The sequence below is a fragment of the Festucalex cinctus genome, chromosome 2 (assembly GCF_051991245.1).
Source record: "Festucalex cinctus isolate MCC-2025b chromosome 2, RoL_Fcin_1.0, whole genome shotgun sequence".
Classification (NCBI taxonomy): domain Eukaryota; kingdom Metazoa; phylum Chordata; class Actinopteri; order Syngnathiformes; family Syngnathidae; genus Festucalex; species Festucalex cinctus.
The window spans coordinates 35,863,716-35,885,097 of NC_135412.1; the positions used below are offsets into that span (position 1 = coordinate 35,863,716).

General features: G+C 39.4%; 2 protein-coding genes across 2 annotated transcripts; one reads left to right on the forward strand and one right to left on the reverse strand.

The window, feature by feature from the left end:
- The first annotated feature begins 1,774 nt into the window (after positions 1 to 1,774).
- Positions 1,775 to 20,936, forward strand: LOC144013221 (rhamnose-binding lectin-like). The gene is made up of 18 exons (XM_077511816.1): positions 1,775 to 1,900; positions 3,266 to 3,298; positions 3,374 to 3,442; positions 4,217 to 4,352; positions 5,745 to 5,854; positions 5,937 to 5,981; positions 6,145 to 6,277; positions 6,699 to 6,802; positions 7,183 to 7,217; positions 12,985 to 13,039; positions 18,628 to 18,660; positions 18,764 to 18,829; positions 19,018 to 19,153; positions 19,663 to 19,772; positions 19,850 to 19,894; positions 20,298 to 20,433; positions 20,502 to 20,625; positions 20,829 to 20,936. Exons 1-17 carry the CDS (start codon positions 1,867 to 1,869, stop codon positions 20,611 to 20,613), a joined length of 1,392 nt encoding a protein of 463 aa, XP_077367942.1. The 5' UTR covers positions 1,775 to 1,866; the 3' UTR covers positions 20,614 to 20,625; positions 20,829 to 20,936.
- On the reverse strand, positions 10,791 to 13,578 carry LOC144014697 (L-rhamnose-binding lectin SML-like). The gene is made up of 9 exons (XM_077514885.1): positions 13,446 to 13,578; positions 13,113 to 13,145; positions 12,944 to 13,009; positions 12,621 to 12,756; positions 11,974 to 12,083; positions 11,828 to 11,872; positions 11,298 to 11,433; positions 11,104 to 11,238; positions 10,791 to 10,911 (listed from the first exon to the last, which is right to left on the reverse strand). Exons 1-8 carry the CDS (start codon positions 13,477 to 13,479, stop codon positions 11,133 to 11,135), a joined length of 666 nt encoding a protein of 221 aa, XP_077371011.1. The 5' UTR covers positions 13,480 to 13,578; the 3' UTR covers positions 10,791 to 10,911; positions 11,104 to 11,132.
- Positions 20,937 to 21,382: the final 446 nt, after the last annotated feature.

Below are 21,382 nucleotides of genomic sequence, written 5' to 3' on the forward strand. Positions count from 1 at the left end.
GTGAATCCGGTAGTGGTGCTGTCTGGCAGGCGTCGCTTGGGGGCGATGAACAGCGCAGGGGTGCATCTGGTAGTGAAACTGGTGGTGGTGGTCGTGGTGGTGTTTGGCAGGTGTCGTTCGGGAGCAGGGGAGCTGGATGGTCAGTGTTTGGAGTGTGGGCAGATGAGGACAAATCAATCTGTTCTGAAGGGCAGGGAGTGCAAGATAGTGAGCCACCCTCACCAGATCCTCTTCTTATCGGTTGTTGTGTTTCATGTCCTTTGTTTTGGGAACATAGCGTCCAGTGACGCACGCTATGGAAGATGTTGGCTGTCAGTAATCTGACTCCCTGCTTATTGAGATAAATCCCATTGCGTTGGAAAAGATGGCGACATTCACAAAACATAGAAAAATATTCAATAAAGTTCACTGAGTAAGAAGCACAGATGCTTTATAGTCGTATTACATGCCACATAAAGGAAAAAACATACAGCGTACATAATGTATTTGCTTGACTTTTCTTTCAGAATATCAGAATCAATATTTCAAAGACAAGAGAAGACAAAAAAAAACCATTGGGAAAGTAACACAACTTAGAATTAAGACAAGCCATCTTTAGCGTTTTCAAATAGCCTTAGATGTCACAAAGCACTTTACAGAAACACAACAAAACAAAGGGTAGCCTTTCATCCTTTGAAACGCAATAAATTATATCTTGAGCAATGGAGGCAATCTTCCTTTTAGTGGTCACTAACGTGGCCAGAAGTATAGTTCAACACTTTCCCCCATGCACCAGGCAAGTACGTTGAAGAGAGGAAGTGGTATTATCTTCAAAGCAGTTTCTAAATTCAACTGTGATGCAGTAGGGGGCCACTTCTTCAAAAAGGCTGGTGCTTCCTTAACTTCGGTATTCAGAAATTGGCTGGCAGTGAACATTGTTTTGATGATCTCTTCTTGAGAATGTCGAATTTGAGTAACTTCTTGATCACTCTCAGCTCAGCTGCAGTTTCAGATTCAGATAAAAATAAATAAATAAATAAATCACTTTCCTGCATAGTCTGGGTTCATTTTGCTCAGATTTGAAACCCACAGATTCTGCAAACGTCCGATTCTTGTTTTTCAGGAACTGCAGGTCTGTGAACTTTGCCTCAAGCCTTTGCTTTAACTGAGCGTTAGTGTACGTCCAAGATTTAGGACTGATACCTGCATGGATTTCATGAACAGTGGTTTTGCAAAGTTTTGTGAGTTGGTTCATGATAGGACTTGCTTGCCCTGAATAATACTTACATGGACCACAGGTTGTACAACAAACCTTTTGAAAGCTTCATCATAAAAAAAAAAAAAAGTCTCATGGGACATTTTGTCCAAGTTTCTTTTGTATGTTTGTGTAGCTCTGATAGAAAGATTTATGTTTTTTGGCTTATTTGGTGAACAGATGAGCTCAAAATTGCTTTCTCTTTGGATAGCATTGAAAAAGTGTCTACTGCTCGGTCCTCACTGCACAACTGAAGCTTCTGTATGCTTTTGATTTTCCAGTAACTCCGCATGCCACTTCTTGAAACCAAAAGTTTCTGCAACATTTCCTTGTGTAAGATTTTTCCGCAACAGTGTACTTTTGAGAGTTACGCGCAATGTGTGATCACAGACTCATCTCTCAAAATCTTGCAATGTAACCTATTGTTCAACCGTCTTTTCCTGAATGTGGTGTATTTAAGTTTCATTGCCATTGTTTGTGGTGGAGGTTTGGTGTGGAGGAAATAAAAGGGAAGAAAGGTTAGGGGGTGTAACTTTTGCCATACCGACTTTGGTGATAGCCTTGCCGTCAGTATAAATACAAGTGATCCGCCTTTGAACATCGTCAGTGCGACAGACTGGATCGTGTGAAACATGCCCTCCTTCTTCAGACTCAGATCAGCATTGTGTAAGTATTCACATCTGCAAGAAATATGTCACTTGTTGACTTCAAGAAGGAGAAACAAACTATGGTAATTGCTCACAAAAGTCAGTCAAAATAGAGACTTAGATTGTTGATTGCTTGCTCTTGTCTGTCTAAAAACTAATTTTGCAATTTTACAATGGGATGCAGAAAGAGTGCTATTAGAACTCTTTCATAAAAATTCAGTGCAAAATCCTGATCAACTTTCGGTGAACATTGTAATGAAATAATTCTTGTAAAATTTCATTTAATTACTGTAATATTACATTATATTACTGTATTTTTACAAGTATTTATTGTAAATAAATTAGTCTATTTACTTTTTTGTAAAACAAACATTATTCACTGTAATCTAGTTTACAACTGTTTCTTGTATTCTAATTTACTAAATAATAACTAAATAATACAATATGTCGTAAAACCCATCCCTCCATTTTCTTAATCATATTCCTCACAAGGGTTGTAGGGGTGCTGGAGCCAATCCCAGTCAGCTTCTGGGTACACCCAGAACTGGTTGCCAGCCAATCGCAGGGCACACAGACACAAATAACCGTCCACACACACATTTTGGTAATGTTGTGTTGTGATATATGAGTGACTGTTGAAAACAACTTTTATGTTCAGACAGATTGTATGGAATGGACATCAATAAGTTAATGTTGTTTTGCATAAGCTAAAAAATAAATGCGTGAGCTGAATGACGGATGGAGACGTGAAACAGGAAACAGAATTACAGAGCGGTGCCGTAACGTTTTTTATTCTAGAAGCGTGGGAAAACATTATGTGGCTGTAAATAAAGTGGTAGTAAGAGGAACAATTTTAATACTTTTTTCCACAGAGTGTACAGAAAACAAAATAAGTGGGCAAAATCTGACTTTAAACAAACGTACTTCATGCGTTAAATTTCATTCATGTTAAACATTGATGTTAATTATTTCATAGACTTTGAATGTTTTTGTACATTGTTAATAAACAGCACATCATGTGCAAAAATCTCCTGTGTGCTTTAATATAGAGTTAAATATATTTCAACATTTAGAAACTCCGATTGAAATTAATTTATTATGGAACGAATTATTTGGCATAATCTTTGGATACCCTGAAGTATCCTTGACCCGCCCCCCCCCGATTTATGAAAGTCTGGTTCCGCCAATGCCCGGCTGGGGAAGCAAACCCACACCGCCTGCACCGAAAGGATGCAACATTACCACTCCGCCGCACCCAGAGCCCAATCAAATAAAACTTTCCCTGCCAACATCAACTTTATTATAAGTCTCGCTATGAAAAATTTGCAACACAAATATAGGAGTAAAATAGAACTAATTTTGCCACCTACTGTTTGTTTTCCAGTGCTGACAGCAACATGTTATCTCCTCACAGCAGGTGACTATCAAAGTGCATGTCCAACATATGCAGTTCTTAAATAACCTGTTCATACATTCATTTTGGTTTCCACAGTTGTTGATTCTGTAGAGCAAGCAACCACCTGCGATTCGCACCATTTGAACGTCCATCACCTGAACTGCGGTAAAACATCAACCTTTGTCTTAAATAATCTTAATAGACATAAAGTTGCTTTACTTCCCAAAGACAACCTTGCATTTAACTCTGACTGCCGAAGACAATTAATAATGATTAAAGGCGCTGTCTGCCAGTTTCACTCTGGAAAAGGCACTTTTTAAATACAGGATGCACACACTTTAACCTCTTCTCAGTCTACTCCTCTAGGCTTAAGTTAATGTATGGTTGTGATTTTTTTTTATTTCCCCCCAACCTCCAGCCTATATTTTACCATTTTTTGTTTGTTTTGTCAACAACGGGACGTTTCTGGGTGGTGTCTGTGGACAGACGGTTGTTTCCCCCTCCACCCAAACGCAGAGCGGGGGTTGGGAGTGGGCGTGGCTGGAGCGGTGGGGGGCGTGTAGGCAGACGGGTTGTTTGTTTACGAGTAGAGTGATTAGAGTGATCAGAGGCAGGGGGGTGGTGGGCAGAGGCAGTGGGTGTGAATGCTGAGCTCGTGTGGGTTGAGCCATTTTGAATTGTTTGTTTACAAACAGAAACGGTTCGTTTACTAACAGAAACTGTCAAACCTACTGACAGGCCCTTTAATAAAATTACGATGAATGGAATGCGATCTTTCATTTTTTGTTTTTTTGATAACGTGTGGCAGTCAGAGTTTTAACAATAAAATGTTCAGGTCAGCCCTGAAGAACTGATTTCCAATAGGGGGTTGGTCATTTTGAGTGCAGTACAAGACAGGACATTTCCTGGATGATTGCTGTTCCTCTTGTCATGTGACAGAACAAGGAGTCATCAGCGTGCAGCAGGCTTTGTATGGCCGTTCAAGCTCACAGGTTTGCAGTGAGGGCAGACCTCCACAGCAGCTGGCTAACACGCAATGCGCTCGGCCAGACACCGTGGACGACCTCAAGAAGAGGTATGCATTGTGCTCATTTGAAAAGTGTTATTAGTAAAACGAAAATGCTTGTTTAAGTTTAAAAGTGGATAAATATAATGGTATTGTAATAACCTGAAAAAGGAGATTAGGCATGCGGCTGTTGTCGTCATCTGTCTCCATTGAATCACATCAACATAACATCAATACATTTGTACTTACAGATCACTTATAGTACGATATACACAATAATGTACATGTCATGACACTTTCCATTTTAAAGTATAAGTTACCTTAAACATTTCTTGATATGTTATATGTGACCTCACTAGCCTAAACATGACATTCAGATTAATATTACATTTGTAGAATATGAGTTATGCAGCAAAATCCATTTGTATTCATCTCAGAGGGCGACCATTTTGCCACTTGCTGTCAACTGAAGATGACATCACAGTTGCTCAGGGCTCAGGCAACGACCAATCACAGCTCAGTTGTCTTGATTATATCGTATTTTGCAAAATGGTGTCTTTGTCATGTGTACACCTTCTCTACTCCATTTGCCTGACCGTTTTCGTGAGACCCAGAGGAGATATGCTAGAGTCGGAGGTGCCAGGATACTGCCCATCGTCTGTTGCCAGCGATGGAGTGGGAGTGGGGTCGCCAAAAAACTTGTGAAACTAGCATCTCTTCTTTTGAATTTGTCCACATTTAAGGAAACTCAAGGTCTTAGATTCTTTTTCTTAAAAACTGATCACATTCTATTGGTTTGGACTATGAAACAAGGGGTCATTTTTGGCCGCTTTTTGAAGTCTTTAAAAATGTCATAACTTCCTTAATTCTTTATATATTGACAAAATTTTAAATGAATAAAATTGTTCTTTTTTTAAGTTTGTTTGTCACACACCTAACTCATGGGTTGCAAAGATGACACAGCACCAGTTGTATAGCGTGAAGGAACCACAAGGTTACCTGCCGCTAGCTTAAACCATGCTCGAGTTCCTGTTACTTTTTTGATGAAACGAAATTAAAACAGTCATTATCTATATTTCCATTACCAGACAATCAGAACGATAACATTTCACATATTCTGGTTGTACTGAGAGTGTTATGTGGTTGCCTTAAAAAGGAGAATAGAAATGGGAAAGAATGACAGCATGAAGCTGTTGTCTGCACTCATCTGTGTTGAATAAATGCGAGGTGAGTGGATCCCCGCTTCCTCCCAAGACATCACCAGCAGACTGCTACTTGCTTTTTGATGTTTCTGTATGTTTTATTATTATTATTATTATTATTATTATTGCAGTGGGCGGCATGGTGGTTAGCACATCTGTGTCACAATCCATAATATACATAACATGTTAAAGAGAAACTATGTTGTGACTACCCTTGTATTTCTTCTGCTGACCCATGCTTTTATCATTATGTCTGCAGATGCAATGGCAAAAAAACATGTGTTACAAACACGGACGCTTTCCGCAATCCTGATCCCTGTGTTGGCACCTTTAAATATTTGCAGACCAATTTCACCTGCGTGCCTGCAAGTATGTTGCGTGTGAAAAATTATTTGTGACAAAGGGAATGCATGCCATTTTATATCTAATGTTTTTAATTTACTTTAAACAGTTACTGTGGTGGCATGTGAGTCATCTTTGGCATATTTGTTTTGCGGTGAGATTAACCTTTTTTTCATAATGAATTCCTGGATAACAAACATCATTGCATAGATTGTATTTTATTGTGTGTTTATTATTAATGCTCTTGAATACTTATTTGGATTTTGACGACCCATTACCAACATCAACCAACCTTCTTTCTCTCATCTTAATACCAGATGAAGGACTCGAAATTTCCGTCTTGGGTGCTGACTATGGACGCCGCGACCGGACCACATGCACGTTCAGAAGGCCCCCGGGCCAGATACAAAATGATGACTGCAGGCGTCCAACTGAAATTGTTTCAACTAGGTACAATGGCACACTTCGGAAGAAATCACAGCCTGATCTAATGAGAATTTAGTGAGGTTTTATAATGGGGAAAAAACACATTATCAAGCAGTTATGTTTTGATTGTAGATTGCAAAATGGAGCAAGGGGTTAGCGTGTCTGGGTCATAGCCAAGAGAGTTCGAATTTCAACTGAAGCTTTCCTGTGTGATGTTCTCATTGTGTGGGTTTTCTTTGGGCCTCCTGCAGGAGTGGAGTTGAACTTTAGTGCCCTATCAAACATGTCCGCCTGATATTATCAGTTTGCTTTTATTAACTTAGTCATTTTTAAATAGTGATATTAAAGACCTGATTTCCCAATATTAGTTTTGAAATGAATCAATTATGTCATCAAAATAGTAGTAGTTAGCACAGTAATAAACCTATTTCGTCTACATCCATAGGTGCAATGGGAAAAACAACTGTACAATCAGGGCCAGCAATCGCGTGTTTGGAGACCCTTGTGCCGGCACCTACAAGTACTTGGAGGTTGCTTACGTGTGCCAATGTAAGTAATCAGCACTATATCTACTAGTATTGCTATATTTTTCTTATTCACAAGTGCATTCAACATTATTCAGCCATCATAGCAAATCATATTCATTGTGTCGTACGTGATTTTTTTTCTAGATATAATGTAATGTTGCACACAAGCGGCCATTTATGAAAGATTTGTACATTTTGTAAACATACTGAATTTTTTTTGAGTGTGATTGTATATAATTGACAGTCCATACTAATTTTCAAAGGAGATATTTCTTAAAACAGAATTTTAAAATTGTATTTATGCATCAAGTCAAAAGAAACAAAAAAGCAAAAAAAAAAAAAAAAATTCTTTGAACATTGCTTTCTTACATTAACTGAGTGACTATTTTTTGCTTTTTGCAGATCCTGAGTGCCATCCGCCCTCACATTACGAACCGGTAGTTTGACTTGATAAACAAAGTGGATTAGTGTGGTATTGACTCCATTTCTTTCTGTATTTTCAAAATATTGGTCATTTAAATGATATACATTCTGAATTGTAAGTGCAGATTCAGTCAGTACCAGTTGAAAACATCACTGTATACTTGTAAAAAAAAAAAAAACAACACAATCACATTGTTTCTTGAAACGATGACTCAATAAAGATATTTGAAAGCAAGACTATATAATTGATTGAAAGCAGCCTTTCCCACCCAAACCAGGCACGCTTGAAAGAATTTGTCTTTGGCACTGCAACTGTTTGAAAAAAATAAAATAAAATAATAATAATAAGAAGAAGAAGCAAAACAAATACAATGTTGCTCTTATTAGGTTTTCCTCTCTACACACACGCACCCTAGCCCCTTACCCTAAACCCAACCATAACCCAAATCAAACCTAAACTCTCAAACTGTTGTGTGCTGAAGGGTTGGATCCCAAAGCACAGACACAAAAAAAGGTTTTAACTATTCATTCACATAACTAAACGAAAAACGAGAATGCATCGAAAATCACTAGACACCAAGCCCCCGTGGGCTGCGGAGAAGCACAGAGGAACAGAGAGCAATAATCCGGCAACCACACATACATTTTTCAGGCATCTTATATAGACAGTAAATCAATCCCATTGGTTGTGGCTAGATATGTGGGTACCAGTACTGACATGGAGTTATCTGATTGGCTGTTGACCCAGTAACGCGATTAAAGATTCTTGACATCACATAGTTCTTACAGATAGTTCTTGACATCACATAGCATTAAAGATTCTTGACACCACATAACATCACATAGCATTAAAGATTCTTGACATCACATAGTCTTAAACTAGTTGAAACTAGATGATGGTTACATCAGTACAAAACAGACACTTGACCTCAAACTTAACAGGTCATGAACTCAAACCTAACCCAGGCGTGACCCCAGACATGAGACAAGACCCGAACATTACTCCTGCATGACCCGAGTCATGACAAAAGCCAAATATTGACCCTCAAAAAGAAGTCGTAAGTTGTGGGGCTATTTCGGAAGGCCCCACAAGCACAAGCGGGCCCCACAAGTCTGTAAAATCCTGGAATATGGACCTGACCATGTAGCCAAAAAAAACAAAAAAAAACAGACATCATCCAATCCAATGCAATATCCTCAGGGCTGCGAGGGTTACTTTTAAATTGTATTCCGATACAGTTACTAGTTGCCTGTAAAAAAAAAAAAAAAAAAAAAAAAAAAAAATTAGTTCGTACCGTACCCAAGTCCCATAGTTTTAAAGTAATGTACAGACTTGAATACTTTGCGTGACTTTTACTCCTATCCTACAACAAATATCCTAATACAGTACAGTATATATATATATATATATATATATATATATTTGTCAGGTGTTTAATATACATGATTTTGGAATGCCAAAGCACAAGAACAGCGAGGCAGACATGCTCACCACTTGTGTACCACATTTGAAACCTTTATAAAAAAAAAATAAAAAAATAAAAAAAGAGAAAATTAAAAAAGAACCTTCAATTTCCCCTGTCTCATATACATATTTTGATATGATACATGACATCAACCACTTAATAAATGTTTCCCGGTGATGAATTTAGCAGACAATATTGGCAATATGGCATTTAAATAGAAAATAGAAATAATAGAAAATAAATAGAAAAGATGTTGATTCGTTAAGGGAAGTTTTGTGTATTGTATATGCAAGTTGTGGCTATGGAGCTAGCAAATACCGGTACTGTAGATTTGTACAAGTAATCAGGCCGAGCAAGCAACGACTAAATAATTTGTAACCATTATTGTCGGCCTTATGTAACCATGCCAACACAACGACACTCTACCTGGTACGCAGCATAGCTTATCAATAAAGTCTCATGTCTTCACGGCCCCTCCAGACTATCAGAAACCAAAGAACCCCTGAACCATATACAAGGGTTGCTAGCTACAGTACTTTTCCAGAGATTTACAGCTCACCAATTCCATTTCATAACAAAAAAAAAAGAAGCTGTAGGCCTCATCAGGCATGAGAAGCTAAATGGGCTTCTTTAATCTTTTGACCACTCGGGAAGACAGATGTGATAGGAAGGTCAATGTGCTGCTTCAGTGATACAGCAAGCAGGGAAACCACTGCTCAATTCCAGCAGGATGGCTTTGACTAAATAAGTCTTAAACATTTTAGTTATAAGCACATCATGTTTCTGTTTGTCCTTCTGTTTTAGTGCACCACTTAAGTTTGCTAAACATGACGATGCCATTTAACGTCCGCTAGCTATCCCAACTCACATCACGTCATTGACTCAATCGCAAGTGACAGGTGCCATGCTCAGGTGATTGAACAAATGATCATTTCCTCCTCCCATACAAGCCATACATTGTGACTGACTGCTTCCCTCTGGAAATTCTGGACATTTTTTTTATGTAGGCCTATTTTCTGTATTTTATTCATCTGTATCACAATTATAAAGGTAAGTAAGCACACTTTTAGTTTACGTGTTACCTCGGTGGCGAGCCTAAATTCTACCTTCTTTACAGTATTTTTTTCCCCCCCCAAATCGATCACAGTTTCAAACAAGAACTCAGCAGTCATTACTATTTGATCTGAGTGCTTCACATTGAGTAAAACAAAAAACAAAAACTTCCCACACTGCGCCATAAGAGAAAGTCAACCTTTTTTTTTTTTTTTCCCCTGACAGATCAAGGTACTATGGAAGAGATTACTCGCGCTTTGTAAATTTTGTCTTCCAAATGAGCCATTTAAATAAAGCTGAGTTACTCAGTTTTTTTACATGCCAAATCTATACTGTACTTGCAGACTCACCCATCACCATTATGCTAAGATGGTGTTTAAAAAAAAAAAAGTTTATTGCAACCTGAGGCTTGTCACAAAAAAAAAAAAAAAAATTAAATTGGTAATTTGTGTAAAGTGAGTGCTTTGAGTCATACGACAGTAGATGTGTACATACTTTGTTTTAGGTATGGTTCTTTATGTAGTGAGCGACATGCAACATTTTAGGGATAAAAATAGCCCAACTCTTATTCTGTACTAATGGATTTTCACCTTGTTTAAGAGCTGATCGTTAGAGTTTGTAGCTGGTACAATGCTGTCAAAGTCAACTCATGTGACAGTACTTCTGTATAAAGATGGATCTCACCACCATTCCTCCAGTTCACAGCTGCACTGAGATGGAGCAGCAGTGGCATAAGCCAAGGATGGAAACTTAACAGCTTTGTTTAACTTCAATATTTGCATTTCACTGGAATTTACAGTAAATTTTTACTCTGGAAAAAATTTAAAAAATTCAGTCCCAGTCTAAGCTTTCACCTTTGAAGAGTAAAATGTTTAAACCAAGTAATCACTGGGGATTGATTAAAAAATAAAAATAAAAAAAATCCCAAAATATTCAGCATGGGAGATAGCCAGTTAGTCACTCTACCACAACATATTGCTGGTTTGAGAGTTTAAAAGTGAAGGATTGTGAACACCTTCCGCTACAGTAGCTTTATGTGCACCACCAAGGCCAATAAAGCACAAGGCATCAATTGAAGAAACATTTTATTTTAATACAAGTACAGAGGTCAACTGGCACAAGCTGTTTTACAATGGCTCCATGACATGGCAGTAACTGCCGTTTGAGCATTGTAGGGATGGGCCTCAATCTGCAGAGAGCACACTCAATCAATTCTGGCTAAGATCCAAGAAATATGCATTCATACAACAAAACTATTTCAATAGCGACATCTCCCAATTGTTCACATCCACCCGCTGAAAGTACGCATACACAAAAGTACAGTACAAAGCTTCAAGCACAGGTTTAACAATCTTGAATGCAACTATACAAGAGAAATTACCTTTTTGATAAATGGTTGACCAACTACTTCTATTCACACCAGTAAGAAATCACCAAGTACTTGTAGGTGCCATGACATGGGTCTCCAAACACATCATTGCTGGCTGCAATTGAACAGCTGTGTTTCCGATTGCAACTATAAATGAGAAAAGAGGAAGTGATTTATATAAAGAACAGAAAAAACTGCAATTTTACCTTTTGGCAACATAGTTTGTAGCTCGGTGAAGGCAGTCAACATTCTTTATACTATAAGAGTCCCTTTTCAAGACACATGTGGTCTGGTCACTGCGTCCATAAGATGCACTGGTGATGGAAATGAAACGTCCCGACTCTGTAGTGAGGATGAGGGAAAGAATAGTTAAGGGCATTGATTTCATATCCATTCAAACCTCAATTTAACAAAACAGACATAGCCAGTCCACTACAAACGCCCTTTGGCGCACCAGAGTGGCCAATTAAAACTATTAGCTGACAGACTGGTATACGTCTTTCCAGGTGGCACTGCCAAAGGAAATGCATGGTGATACGTTGCAATAGCCCCGTCAAACATGACTGTTTCATAGCGTGAGCTCATCTCAAACACTCCATTTGCTAGAGAAGTTTTGTCAAGTCCTTATCTAGAGCATTAAATAAGTAAAAAGAGGAAGCATGCCAACATTACAGCTCATGCCTCTTGTAAAATAATTTTACATGAGCAGTTTAAAATAATAAAAGTTACATCTTACCACAATACAAGTGTGCCACAGATCCCTCACATGCCACCACAGTCACTGTTGGAGTTTCAGGGGGAAAAAAAAAAAAAAAAAAAAAAAAAAAAAAAATAAAATGAGCCAAGTATTTCTGCACACTTTTCAGAACACCAGAGACATACTTGCAGACACGCAGGTGAAGTTGGTCTGTAAGTACTTTGAGGTACCAACACAGGGATCTGGCGTTCGGAAATCAGCCACACTTACTTCACAGGATTTCTTGCCATTGCAACTGCAGACAAAGAGCAAAGCCCATGTCACATCCTTAATGGGGTATATGCCATGGAAGAGGTGGGGCTTCCGTGATTTTGCACACAAGTTTGGTTCCGGTCCGGTCCCCGAACGCACAAGTATTTTGATGCAGCCCACACGTGGAAAATTGAACTGGAACCAAAGCTGATGTGCAAAAACGGTCCCGCCTCTTCCATGGTGTCTACCCAATTACCATGGGTGGAGGAAAAAAAATAAAATCCAGTTTTATACATAGTGAGAACTGGTTAAACATTTATATTGGGGGGGAAAAAAAAAAAAAAAAAAGTTTCATTCCAGTTGGTGGCATGACAAAATCGAGGCCAAGGCTGAAATTTATCCTAGCCAGTGGGACATTTGTAATTAAATCATCTACTCATTGCAGTCACATTTACAGCCACACATGTGGACAATTTGGCAAAAAAAAAAAAAAAAAAAAAAAAAAAAAGTAAAGGGTGAGCTATATTTGTCTTAAACAAAAACTAGCATCTCACAATTTAAGCTCAATGCAAAGGCCTACCTTGCCTCGAGGTCCTCCTTCGTGTTTTTGCGAGCACACTTCGTGTTGGCGAGTGCCTGTTGAGGTTTGCCCTCGGCGCAGACCAGTGAGCTTGAGCGACCAAACAAAGCCTGCTGCACTTTGAGGACTCCATGATCTGACACGCGACAAGAGGGACAGCAATCAAAATTGTACTTAGTTGCAATCACAATGATTCAACTCCAACTGATAATGTCTTGCGGGGAACAGTTCAGGGAAGAGAAAAACCAAAATAATAAAAAAAAAAAAAACTATTTAGGAAGTTGAAATCACTATCAAATCAGTGATTGTTCAGGCCAGCTTACCACAGGATAAACGATGGACTTGCCAGTGCTTTGTGTCACAGGTGGTCACTTGCTTTGCTGAGTCGACTGCAAGAGGGAAAGGAGAAGGCAAAGGGGGTGTGTAGTTCTCTATGAACAAGCTTGCAAGAAACTATTGTACTTCATTTAGGGAATGAACACTGATAGTCACCTGCAGTGAAGAGCAAACATGTTGCCAGCAGCACTGGAAAACACAAAACAATGGCTATTGACATTTTGGACAGTGGCTAATTTTATTCTGCTTTCTGCGATGGTGCAAGGTGGTTTGTCATTGATGACTGACAAGAGACCCATCCATGGATTGTGTGGAACAGTGAAAACAATGCCATGTCATCACAATGACACCATTTTAAGAGGAAAATTAAATTCTGCCCACACAACAATAGTCACCTCTTAACTACAGCAAGTTCTCAACATTCAATTATGACTGACTTCCTGAAAGGGACAGTTAATTTAGAGCAGATTAGCTTCAGTTAATACTCACACATGGCTAGGTTAATTCCAAAGCAGGAAGGCATGTTTCACACGAATCACTCCGTAGCAATTGTCAGATGATCAGAGGAAGGTCACTCCTATTTATAGTGACTCCAAGGTGTCCACTCAAGCTGCCAATCAAAAGCCACGCCCCGCCATGTGCTCTTGCCTTGCAACATGTCTGCAGCAGTCAGTTAATTGACTACAATTATTCAGGGGGCTGGCCACTGAGCACTTCGCAAATCTAATCTTTAAAGCCAAGAAAGTAATTCAGCCAGCTTGTTATATGTTGAAACATGTTTTTCAGGGTTGTTTTACCAGTAGTTTGACCAGCTCAACTATCAACGACACACTTTTTATGCGTTATTTTAACTTTCATATGTATATATATATATGAAGAACTTTAACCTGCAAAACAAGCGCGCATGCTGTGCAAACAAAACCCGAGCGAATGTTCCCTGCGCACACTCTACCAATAATGAGAGCGCCAATGTGGACAGTAAAAAAATAAAAATAAAAAAGCATTTTCCCCGAGGTCAAACGCGCCTCCCATTATGGAGCCCCTGGGGGGGCCCGCCCCACTATTTGAGAAGCACTGCATTAAATGAATGAGTGTGTGTGTGTGTGTGTGTGTGTGTTCTTGTACATAATATATAGCCGGAAAGTGGATCACGCGCCGTCTTGTATAATGAAGCCATGTGCGTAATATGAGAACCTCATATTGATAATTGTTATTAAATTATGGAGTCAATATGTTACTTTATGCGTCACTATAATAAATTATCAGTAAAATTGTGTCAAAAATATTTGAGGATGAGGAATTTAACAGTGCTATTTTGTTGTCTACTGGTCTAACAGAGAAGTGTAAGAAGAAAAAAAAAAATAAAAAATGTCAGCTTCCCCTTAATTTGTGAGAGGAATGTTTAGAAAAGAGAAATATTACATGTGATACGTGATTACATGTTTATTTTGATGGGAAAACATTTGAATTCCTTCATAATACAGCACTTGACAACTGGAGAATGTTTCAATGGCACCACCTAGCCATTGGAATCTGAAATAATTAGATATTTGATTGGATTTATTGTTTCAAGTTTATAAATACAGTACATTGTGATGAATATTCAATTTACTTTCAGGAAAACCACATCCTTATGATGTGTCACATTCAGACTGGGCTCCCAACAAACACCTTGGCTATGATGGGAAAGAATCACCCACTAAATCAGCTGCACGCCATGCTAGACTGCAAAGCAGAAAGGAAGCTGCTAAGAAGAATGAGGCTGCACTTGGTCTCTTTGAACTGCAAAAAAAGAAAGGAAGCTACTAAGAAGACAGAGGCTGACGCTGAGTCTGCGTGAACTTGCCGCACACTTGGAAGGTGAATCTGATCCGAGACACTGACTGTTGAAGATGAACCAACAGTCACAGAGAAACTGGAGCTAGCTTATCAAGAAATAATTGCATTAAAACAAGAAAATAAACCACTAATGGAACAGAATGAGTGTTTAATGAACATAATACAAAAAATGAAGTCATCTGATGACAGATGTACATTTCTTGACAAAATTGTTTTTGTATGCTGTGTACTTACAAACGTGTCCCTCTGTTGTGCCATTTGACTGAGATCCAGCAAAATGTGACTGACATTAACATAAGCAAAAAATGTGTCCAAAACAAATATGCCTTATGTGTGATGTCAAAATTCACAGATTACATTTCCATTTACTTTTACTCACGTTATTTTTATGACTACCTGACCACCTTGGTAAATAATAAAGTAAAAAAAAAAAAAACGTCTGCAGTTAAGCCACTGTACGTCCATCCTTCCATTTTGTTAACCGCTTACTCCTCACAAGGGGCGCTGGAGCCTATCCCAGCTGGCTTCGGACAGTAGGCAACCCTGAACTGGTTGCCAGCCAATCACAGTCACAATGAGCTGAGGTCACATTTGCCTCGTTATCTGTAATAATCCACAATGTCAAAATTGGATCAAACAGCTTTTGAGAATGCGTTATGCCGATGTCAGACTACACGAAAACAGCCCGATTTCAGCCCGACCGACGTGTCGCGGACAAACGGGGCATGTCGTAAACGATTTTGGGTTGACTTGACGTAGCGTCGTCCGTGTAGTGCGACACATTCAACGACTGGTCGCCGGTTGTCCGGGACGGTTCACGACCATCACGACGAAAGTAGAATTTTTGCTCGTCTTGACGCAACAGACGTCGTCCGTTTGGTTCCACAGCATTGACCAATAGCGAGAGGGAGCGAAACGTCAATCACACACCGAACAGCACTTTATAGCTCTTTTTATTTGTATTTTTATTTTATTTTATTAGCATTTGTTTATTCGTTTATATATTTATTTATTTATCCCCTGGATATTTAATGGGATGGGGCCAGACAGGTGCATCTCGGGGGGGGGGGGGGGGGGGGGGGAGCGCCCCGCTGCAGCTGCATGGAGCGCGCACGCCTCCGTGCAACCCGTCAGGCAACGGCGACGTGAATAGAGGACCAAAATATATTGTGACTGTTGTTCTAATAATTTCAGAAATTTGGGCATATGAGATGGGCACATATTTCGTGAGGATCGATTACATTTTCATATAGTCGGGCCAGGCCTCGCCGCCTTAACTGTCACCCGCTCTCACTTGAAAGTTTCCCCCCTCGGAGTGAGTGGCCTACTGTCCAATGCACCGTACTAAAACAAGTCAAATATGAATAAATGAAGCAGTAAAAAATACTCAAACAATATAATATTTCAGTGTTTGATAAAATAATAAAACAAGATGTCATCCCGCAAATTAATTAACAAAATCAGCTATAATTACCCCGGCTCATATAGGCCTAAATAAATTAAAATACAGTGTTGGCTACTAAATCACATTTTAAACACAATTACGGAGCAGGGAGTGCAAGCAATGTGCTCACATCACACTTGTCCCATGCGTGTTCCATTCACGCAAACACTCCGTGTCCTTGCCTCTTTTATTTATTTATTTATTTATTTATTTATTTATTTATTTATTTATTTATTTATTTATTTATTTATTTGTTTGTTTGTTTATTTTTTTTTGGGTCCCACCTCCCCGACAAACAGTGGCCGACGCGTCTCTCTTGGCAAGACAACGCGCGATGATCGGCTGGTGTCTTGTCGCGTTCAGACGTGCAGTGTGACTACACGCCCCGTCCACGACACGGAGCGAATTTGTCGGGTAATGTGACAGCGCAACTGTCGTGTAAGACAAAAAAATCGCGTAGTCTGACATTGGCATTACTCTTCCCTTGATAACACAGTTTTCACTTGGTTTATTCTCTAGGTACACACAAACGTCACAAACCCATCCACAAACAAACCAGTCATAGCTTTCTAGACTCTTGTAATTCTGAAAGTCCTTCAAAGTGTAAAATGGGCTGGGGTGAAAAAATAGATAATGTAACAAGTCCGTATGCATGCATCGTATGCATCGAGGCTCATCTGCTGGGAAGATGTCATGCTCATTGTTCCACTTAGACTTGTCGAGCTGATAGGATCTTGACCCCGGATCACAGCGATTTTTCTCCTTGTATCTTAAAAAAAAGCCTTCTAGTCGAGTAAGTCGGAATATTTCTCCATCGTACTAAATTCGATGACGTTATATTCAAATTGTGAGAGCAAGGTTAGCGTGGCCACGTACCTCTCGGAAAACAAGAGCCTTCGAAAATGGACGACCGTACGGGTTTGTGGGATATGTCACTATTTTGAGCACGAAGGGCAAACCCCTCTATAGGATTGTATACTGAGGAACGTTTCTTTCTTGGGAGTAGTAATATGGCGGCCTCGCGGCTTCAAATGTCTTGGCTTTGCTATCCAGTAATACATACAGATCAGTGAAGTTAACCCGCAACGAAGCTCTGAGGGCCTGTAAGCCGCCAGCGCTTTTAAACACGACTATATTTGACTGTTGCGAATCAGTGTATTTTGGTTATGATGGGTGTACAATAATTTCCATCAAAATACGATAATTTTGAGTCTATGGTACGATAGTCCTGTATTTCCCACTTGGCAACACTGTACCCCATAGGGTCCCATGTAGCATCCTGGGTTGAAATAAAGGTGGTCTCTCCAACTGATGGTTCACAATCTTTTATTGACCTTCCCTTATTGTGAACTCACCGTAAGAACTACAATACAAAATAAAATAAAATACCATTAACAACTCAAACAGCATGTTCTGTGCATATATTTTACCCTATTTAAACACTGTACCATAAATGAATTGCCTTATTGTTCTATAGCCTTTACAATATCTTTCTGCCAAGTCCTCAGAACTGGGAGGCGGACGTACGCTAACCTGTCATCCACCGTGCCGCCATTATATTTAAGTATTATGATAAAATTAGATTAGCATTCAAATAAGAAGTGATTTTCTATATATTATTTTAAATAATTCTGAACTATTTTTTGTTTTGCAGGTGCAGTGCCCGAGCCCTTTTTGCCAAACACAGCAAAATATAGGCCAATATGAAAGTTAAAATAACACATAAAAAGTGTGTCGTTGATAGTCAAACTACTGGTAAAACAACTCTGAAAAACATGTTCCAACATATTACAAGCTGGCTGAATTACTTTCTTGGCTTTAAAGGTTGGTGATGTTGAGATACACAGGTGTTAGATTTGCAAAGTGCTCACTGGCCAGCCCCCTAAATAATTGTAGTCAATTAACTGACTGCTGCAGACATGTTGCAAGGCTAGAGCACATGGCGGGGCGTGGCTTTTGATTAACAGCTTGAGTGGACACCTTGGAGTCACTATAAATAGGAGTGACCTTCCTCTGATCATCTGACAATTGCTACGGAGTGATTCGTGTGAAACATGCCTTCCTGCTTTGGAATTAACCTAGCCATGTGTGAGTATTAACTGAAGCTAATCTGCTCTAAATTAACTGTCCCTTTCAGGAAGTCAGTCATAATTGAATGTTGATAACTTGCTGTAGTTAAGAGGTGACTATTGTTGTGTGGGCAGAATTTAATTTTCCTCTCAAAATGGTGTCATCGTAATGACATGGCATTGTTTTCACTGTTCCACACAATCCATGGATGGGTCTCTTGTCAGTTATCAATGACAAACCACCTTGCACCATCGCAGAAAGCAGAATAAAATTAGCCACTGTCCAAAATGTCAATAGCCATTGTTTTGTGTTTTCCAGTGCTGCTGGCAACATGTTTGCTCTTCACTGCAGGTGACTATCAGTGTTCATTCCCTAAATGAAGTACAATAGTTTCTTGCAAGCTTGTTCATAGAGAACTACACACCCCCTTTGCCTTCTCCTTTCCCCCTTGCAGTCGACTCAGCAAAGCAAGTGACCACCTGTGACACAAAGCACTGGCAAGTCCATCGTTTATCCTGTGGTAAGCTGGCCTGAACAAACAATCACTGATTTGATAGTGATTTCAACTTCCTAAATATTTTTTTTTTATTTTTTTGGTTTGCTCCCCCCTGAACTGTTCCCCGCAAGACATTATTTTCAGTTGGAGTTGAATAATTGTGATTGCAACTAAGTACAATTTTGATTGCTGTCCCTCTTGTCGCGTGTCAGATCATGGAGTCCTCAAAGTGCAGCAGGCTTTGTTTGGTCGCTCAAGCTCACTGGTCTGCGCCAAGGGCAAACCTCAACAGGCACTCGCCAACACTAAGTGTGCTCGCAAAAACACGAAGGAGGACCTCGAGGCAAGGTAGGCCTTTGCATTGAGCTTAAATTGTGAGATGCTAGTTTTTGTTTAAGATAAATATAGCTCACCTTTTTTTTTTTTTTTTTTTTGGCCAAATTGTCCACATGTGTGGCTGTAAATGTGACTGCAATGAGTAGATGATTTAATTACAAATGTCCCACTGGCTAGGATAAATTTCAGCCTTGGCCACGATTTTGTCGTGCCACCAACTGGGATGAAACTTTTTTTCCCAATATAAATGTTTAACCAGTTCTCACTATGTATAAAACTGGATTTATTTTTTTCCTCCACCCATATGGTAATTGGGTAGACGCCATGGAAGAGGCGGGACCGTTTTTGCACATCAGCTTTGGTTCCAGTTCAATTTTCCACATGTGGGCTGCATCAAAATACTTGTGCGTTCAGGGACCGGACCGGAACCAAACTTGTGTGCAAAATCACGGAAGCCCCCACCTCTTCCGTGGCATATGCCCCATTAAGGATGTGACGTGGGCTTTGCTCTTTGTCTGCAGTTGCAATGGCAAGAAATCCTGTGAAGTAAGTGTGGCTGATTTCCGAACGCCAGATCCCTGTGTTGGTACCTCAAAGTACTTACAGACCAACTTCACCTGCGTGTCTGCAAGTATGTCTCCGGTGTTCTGAAAGGTGTGCAGAAATACTTGGCTCATTTTTATTTATTTTTTTCTGAAACTCCAACAGTGACTGTGGTGGCATGTGAGGGATCTGTGGCACACTTGTATTGTGGTAAGATGTAACTTTTATTATTTTATATTTTAAACTGCTCATGTAAAATTATTTTACAAGAGGCATGAGCTGTGATGTTGGCATGCTTCCTCTTTTTACTTATTTAATGCTCTAGATAAGGACTTGACAAAACTATTCTCTAGCAAATGGAGTGTTTGAGATGAGCTCACGCTATGAAATAGTCATGTTTGACGGGGCTATTGCAACTTATCGCCATGCATTTACTTTGGCAGTGCCACCTGGAAAGACGTATACCAGTCTGTCAGCTAATAGTTTTAATTGGCCACTCTGGTGCGCCAAAGGGCGTTTGTAGTGGACTGGCTATGTCTGTTTTGTTAAATTGAGTTTTGAATGGATGTGAAATCAATGCCCTTAACTATTCTTTCCCTCATCCTCACTACAGAGTCAGGACGTTTCATTTCCATCACCAGTGCATCTTATGGACGCAGTGACCAGACCACATGTGTCTTGAAAAGGGACTCTTATAGTATAAAGAATGTTGACTGCCTTCACCGAGCTACAAACTACGTTGCCAAAAGGTAAAATGGCAGTTTTTTTTCTGTTTTCTTCTTTATAGAAATCACTTATTCTCTTTTCTCATTTATAGTTGCAATCGGAAACACAGCTGTTCAATTGCAGCCAGCAATGATGTGTTTGGAGACCCATGTCATGGCACCTACAAGTACTTGGCGATTTCTTACTGGTGTGAATTGAAGTAGTTAATCAACAAGGTAATTTCTATTGTATGACATCAACACTTGTATTAGTTGCGTTCAAGATTGTTGAACCTGTGCTTGAAGGTTTGTACTGTACTTGTGTATGCATACTTTGAGCAGGTGGGTGTGAACAATTTAGAGATGTCGCTATTGAAATATTTTGTTGTGTGAATGCATATTTTATCTAAGCCAGAATTAATTGATTGTGCTCTCTGCAGATTGAGGCCCATCCCTACAATGCTCAAACGGGAGTACTGCCATGTTATGGAGCCATTGTAAAAGGGCTTGTGCCAGTTGACCTGCAAATAAAATGTTTCTTCAATTGATGCTTTATTAGTCTTAATGGTGCACATAAAGCTAGTGTAAGGTATTCACAATGCTTCAATTTTTAAATTCTCACACCAGCAGTATGTTGTGGTAGCGTGACTAACTGGCTATCTCCCATGCTGAATGTTTTGGGATCATTCTTATCTCCTTAGTGATTTACTTGAACATTTTACTCTTACAAATGTAAAGCTTAGGCTTTGACTGAATTTTTTTTTTTTTCAAAGACTAAAGTTTACTGTGTAAATTCCAGTGAAATGCAAATATTTAAGATAAACAAAGCTGTTAAGTTTCCATGCTTGGCTTATGCCACTGCTGCTCCATCTCAGTGCAGCTGTGAACTGGAGCAATGGTGGTGAGATCCATCTTTATACAGAAGTACTGTCACATGAGTAGACTGACAGCATTGTACCAGCTACAAACTCTCACAAGCAGCTCTTAAACAAGG

What these genes read in the sequence shown, in the direction of transcription:
- LOC144014697 (XM_077514885.1), bottom strand. Translation starts at nt 13,479, where the DNA reads ATGCCTTCCTGCTTTGGAATTAACCTAGCCATGT. An exon ending in AGTCCATCGTTTATCCTGTG is followed by an intron (nt 12,757 to 12,943) that starts GTAAGCTGGCCT and finishes GTCGCGTGTCAG; the next exon opens with ATCATGGAGTCCTCAAAGTG. An exon ending in ACAAACTATGTTGCCAAAAG is followed by an intron (nt 11,239 to 11,297) that starts GTAAAATTGCAG and finishes TCTCATTTATAG; the next exon opens with TTGCAATCGGAAACACAGCT.
- LOC144013221 (XM_077511816.1), top strand. Translation starts at nt 1,867, where the DNA reads ATGCCCTCCTTCTTCAGACTCAGATCAGCATTGT. An exon ending in GTGGACGACCTCAAGAAGAG is followed by an intron (nt 4,353 to 5,744) that starts GTATGCATTGTG and finishes TTATGTCTGCAG; the next exon opens with ATGCAATGGCAAAAAAACAT. An exon ending in ACTGAAATTGTTTCAACTAG is followed by an intron (nt 6,278 to 6,698) that starts GTACAATGGCAC and finishes CTACATCCATAG; the next exon opens with GTGCAATGGGAAAAACAACT.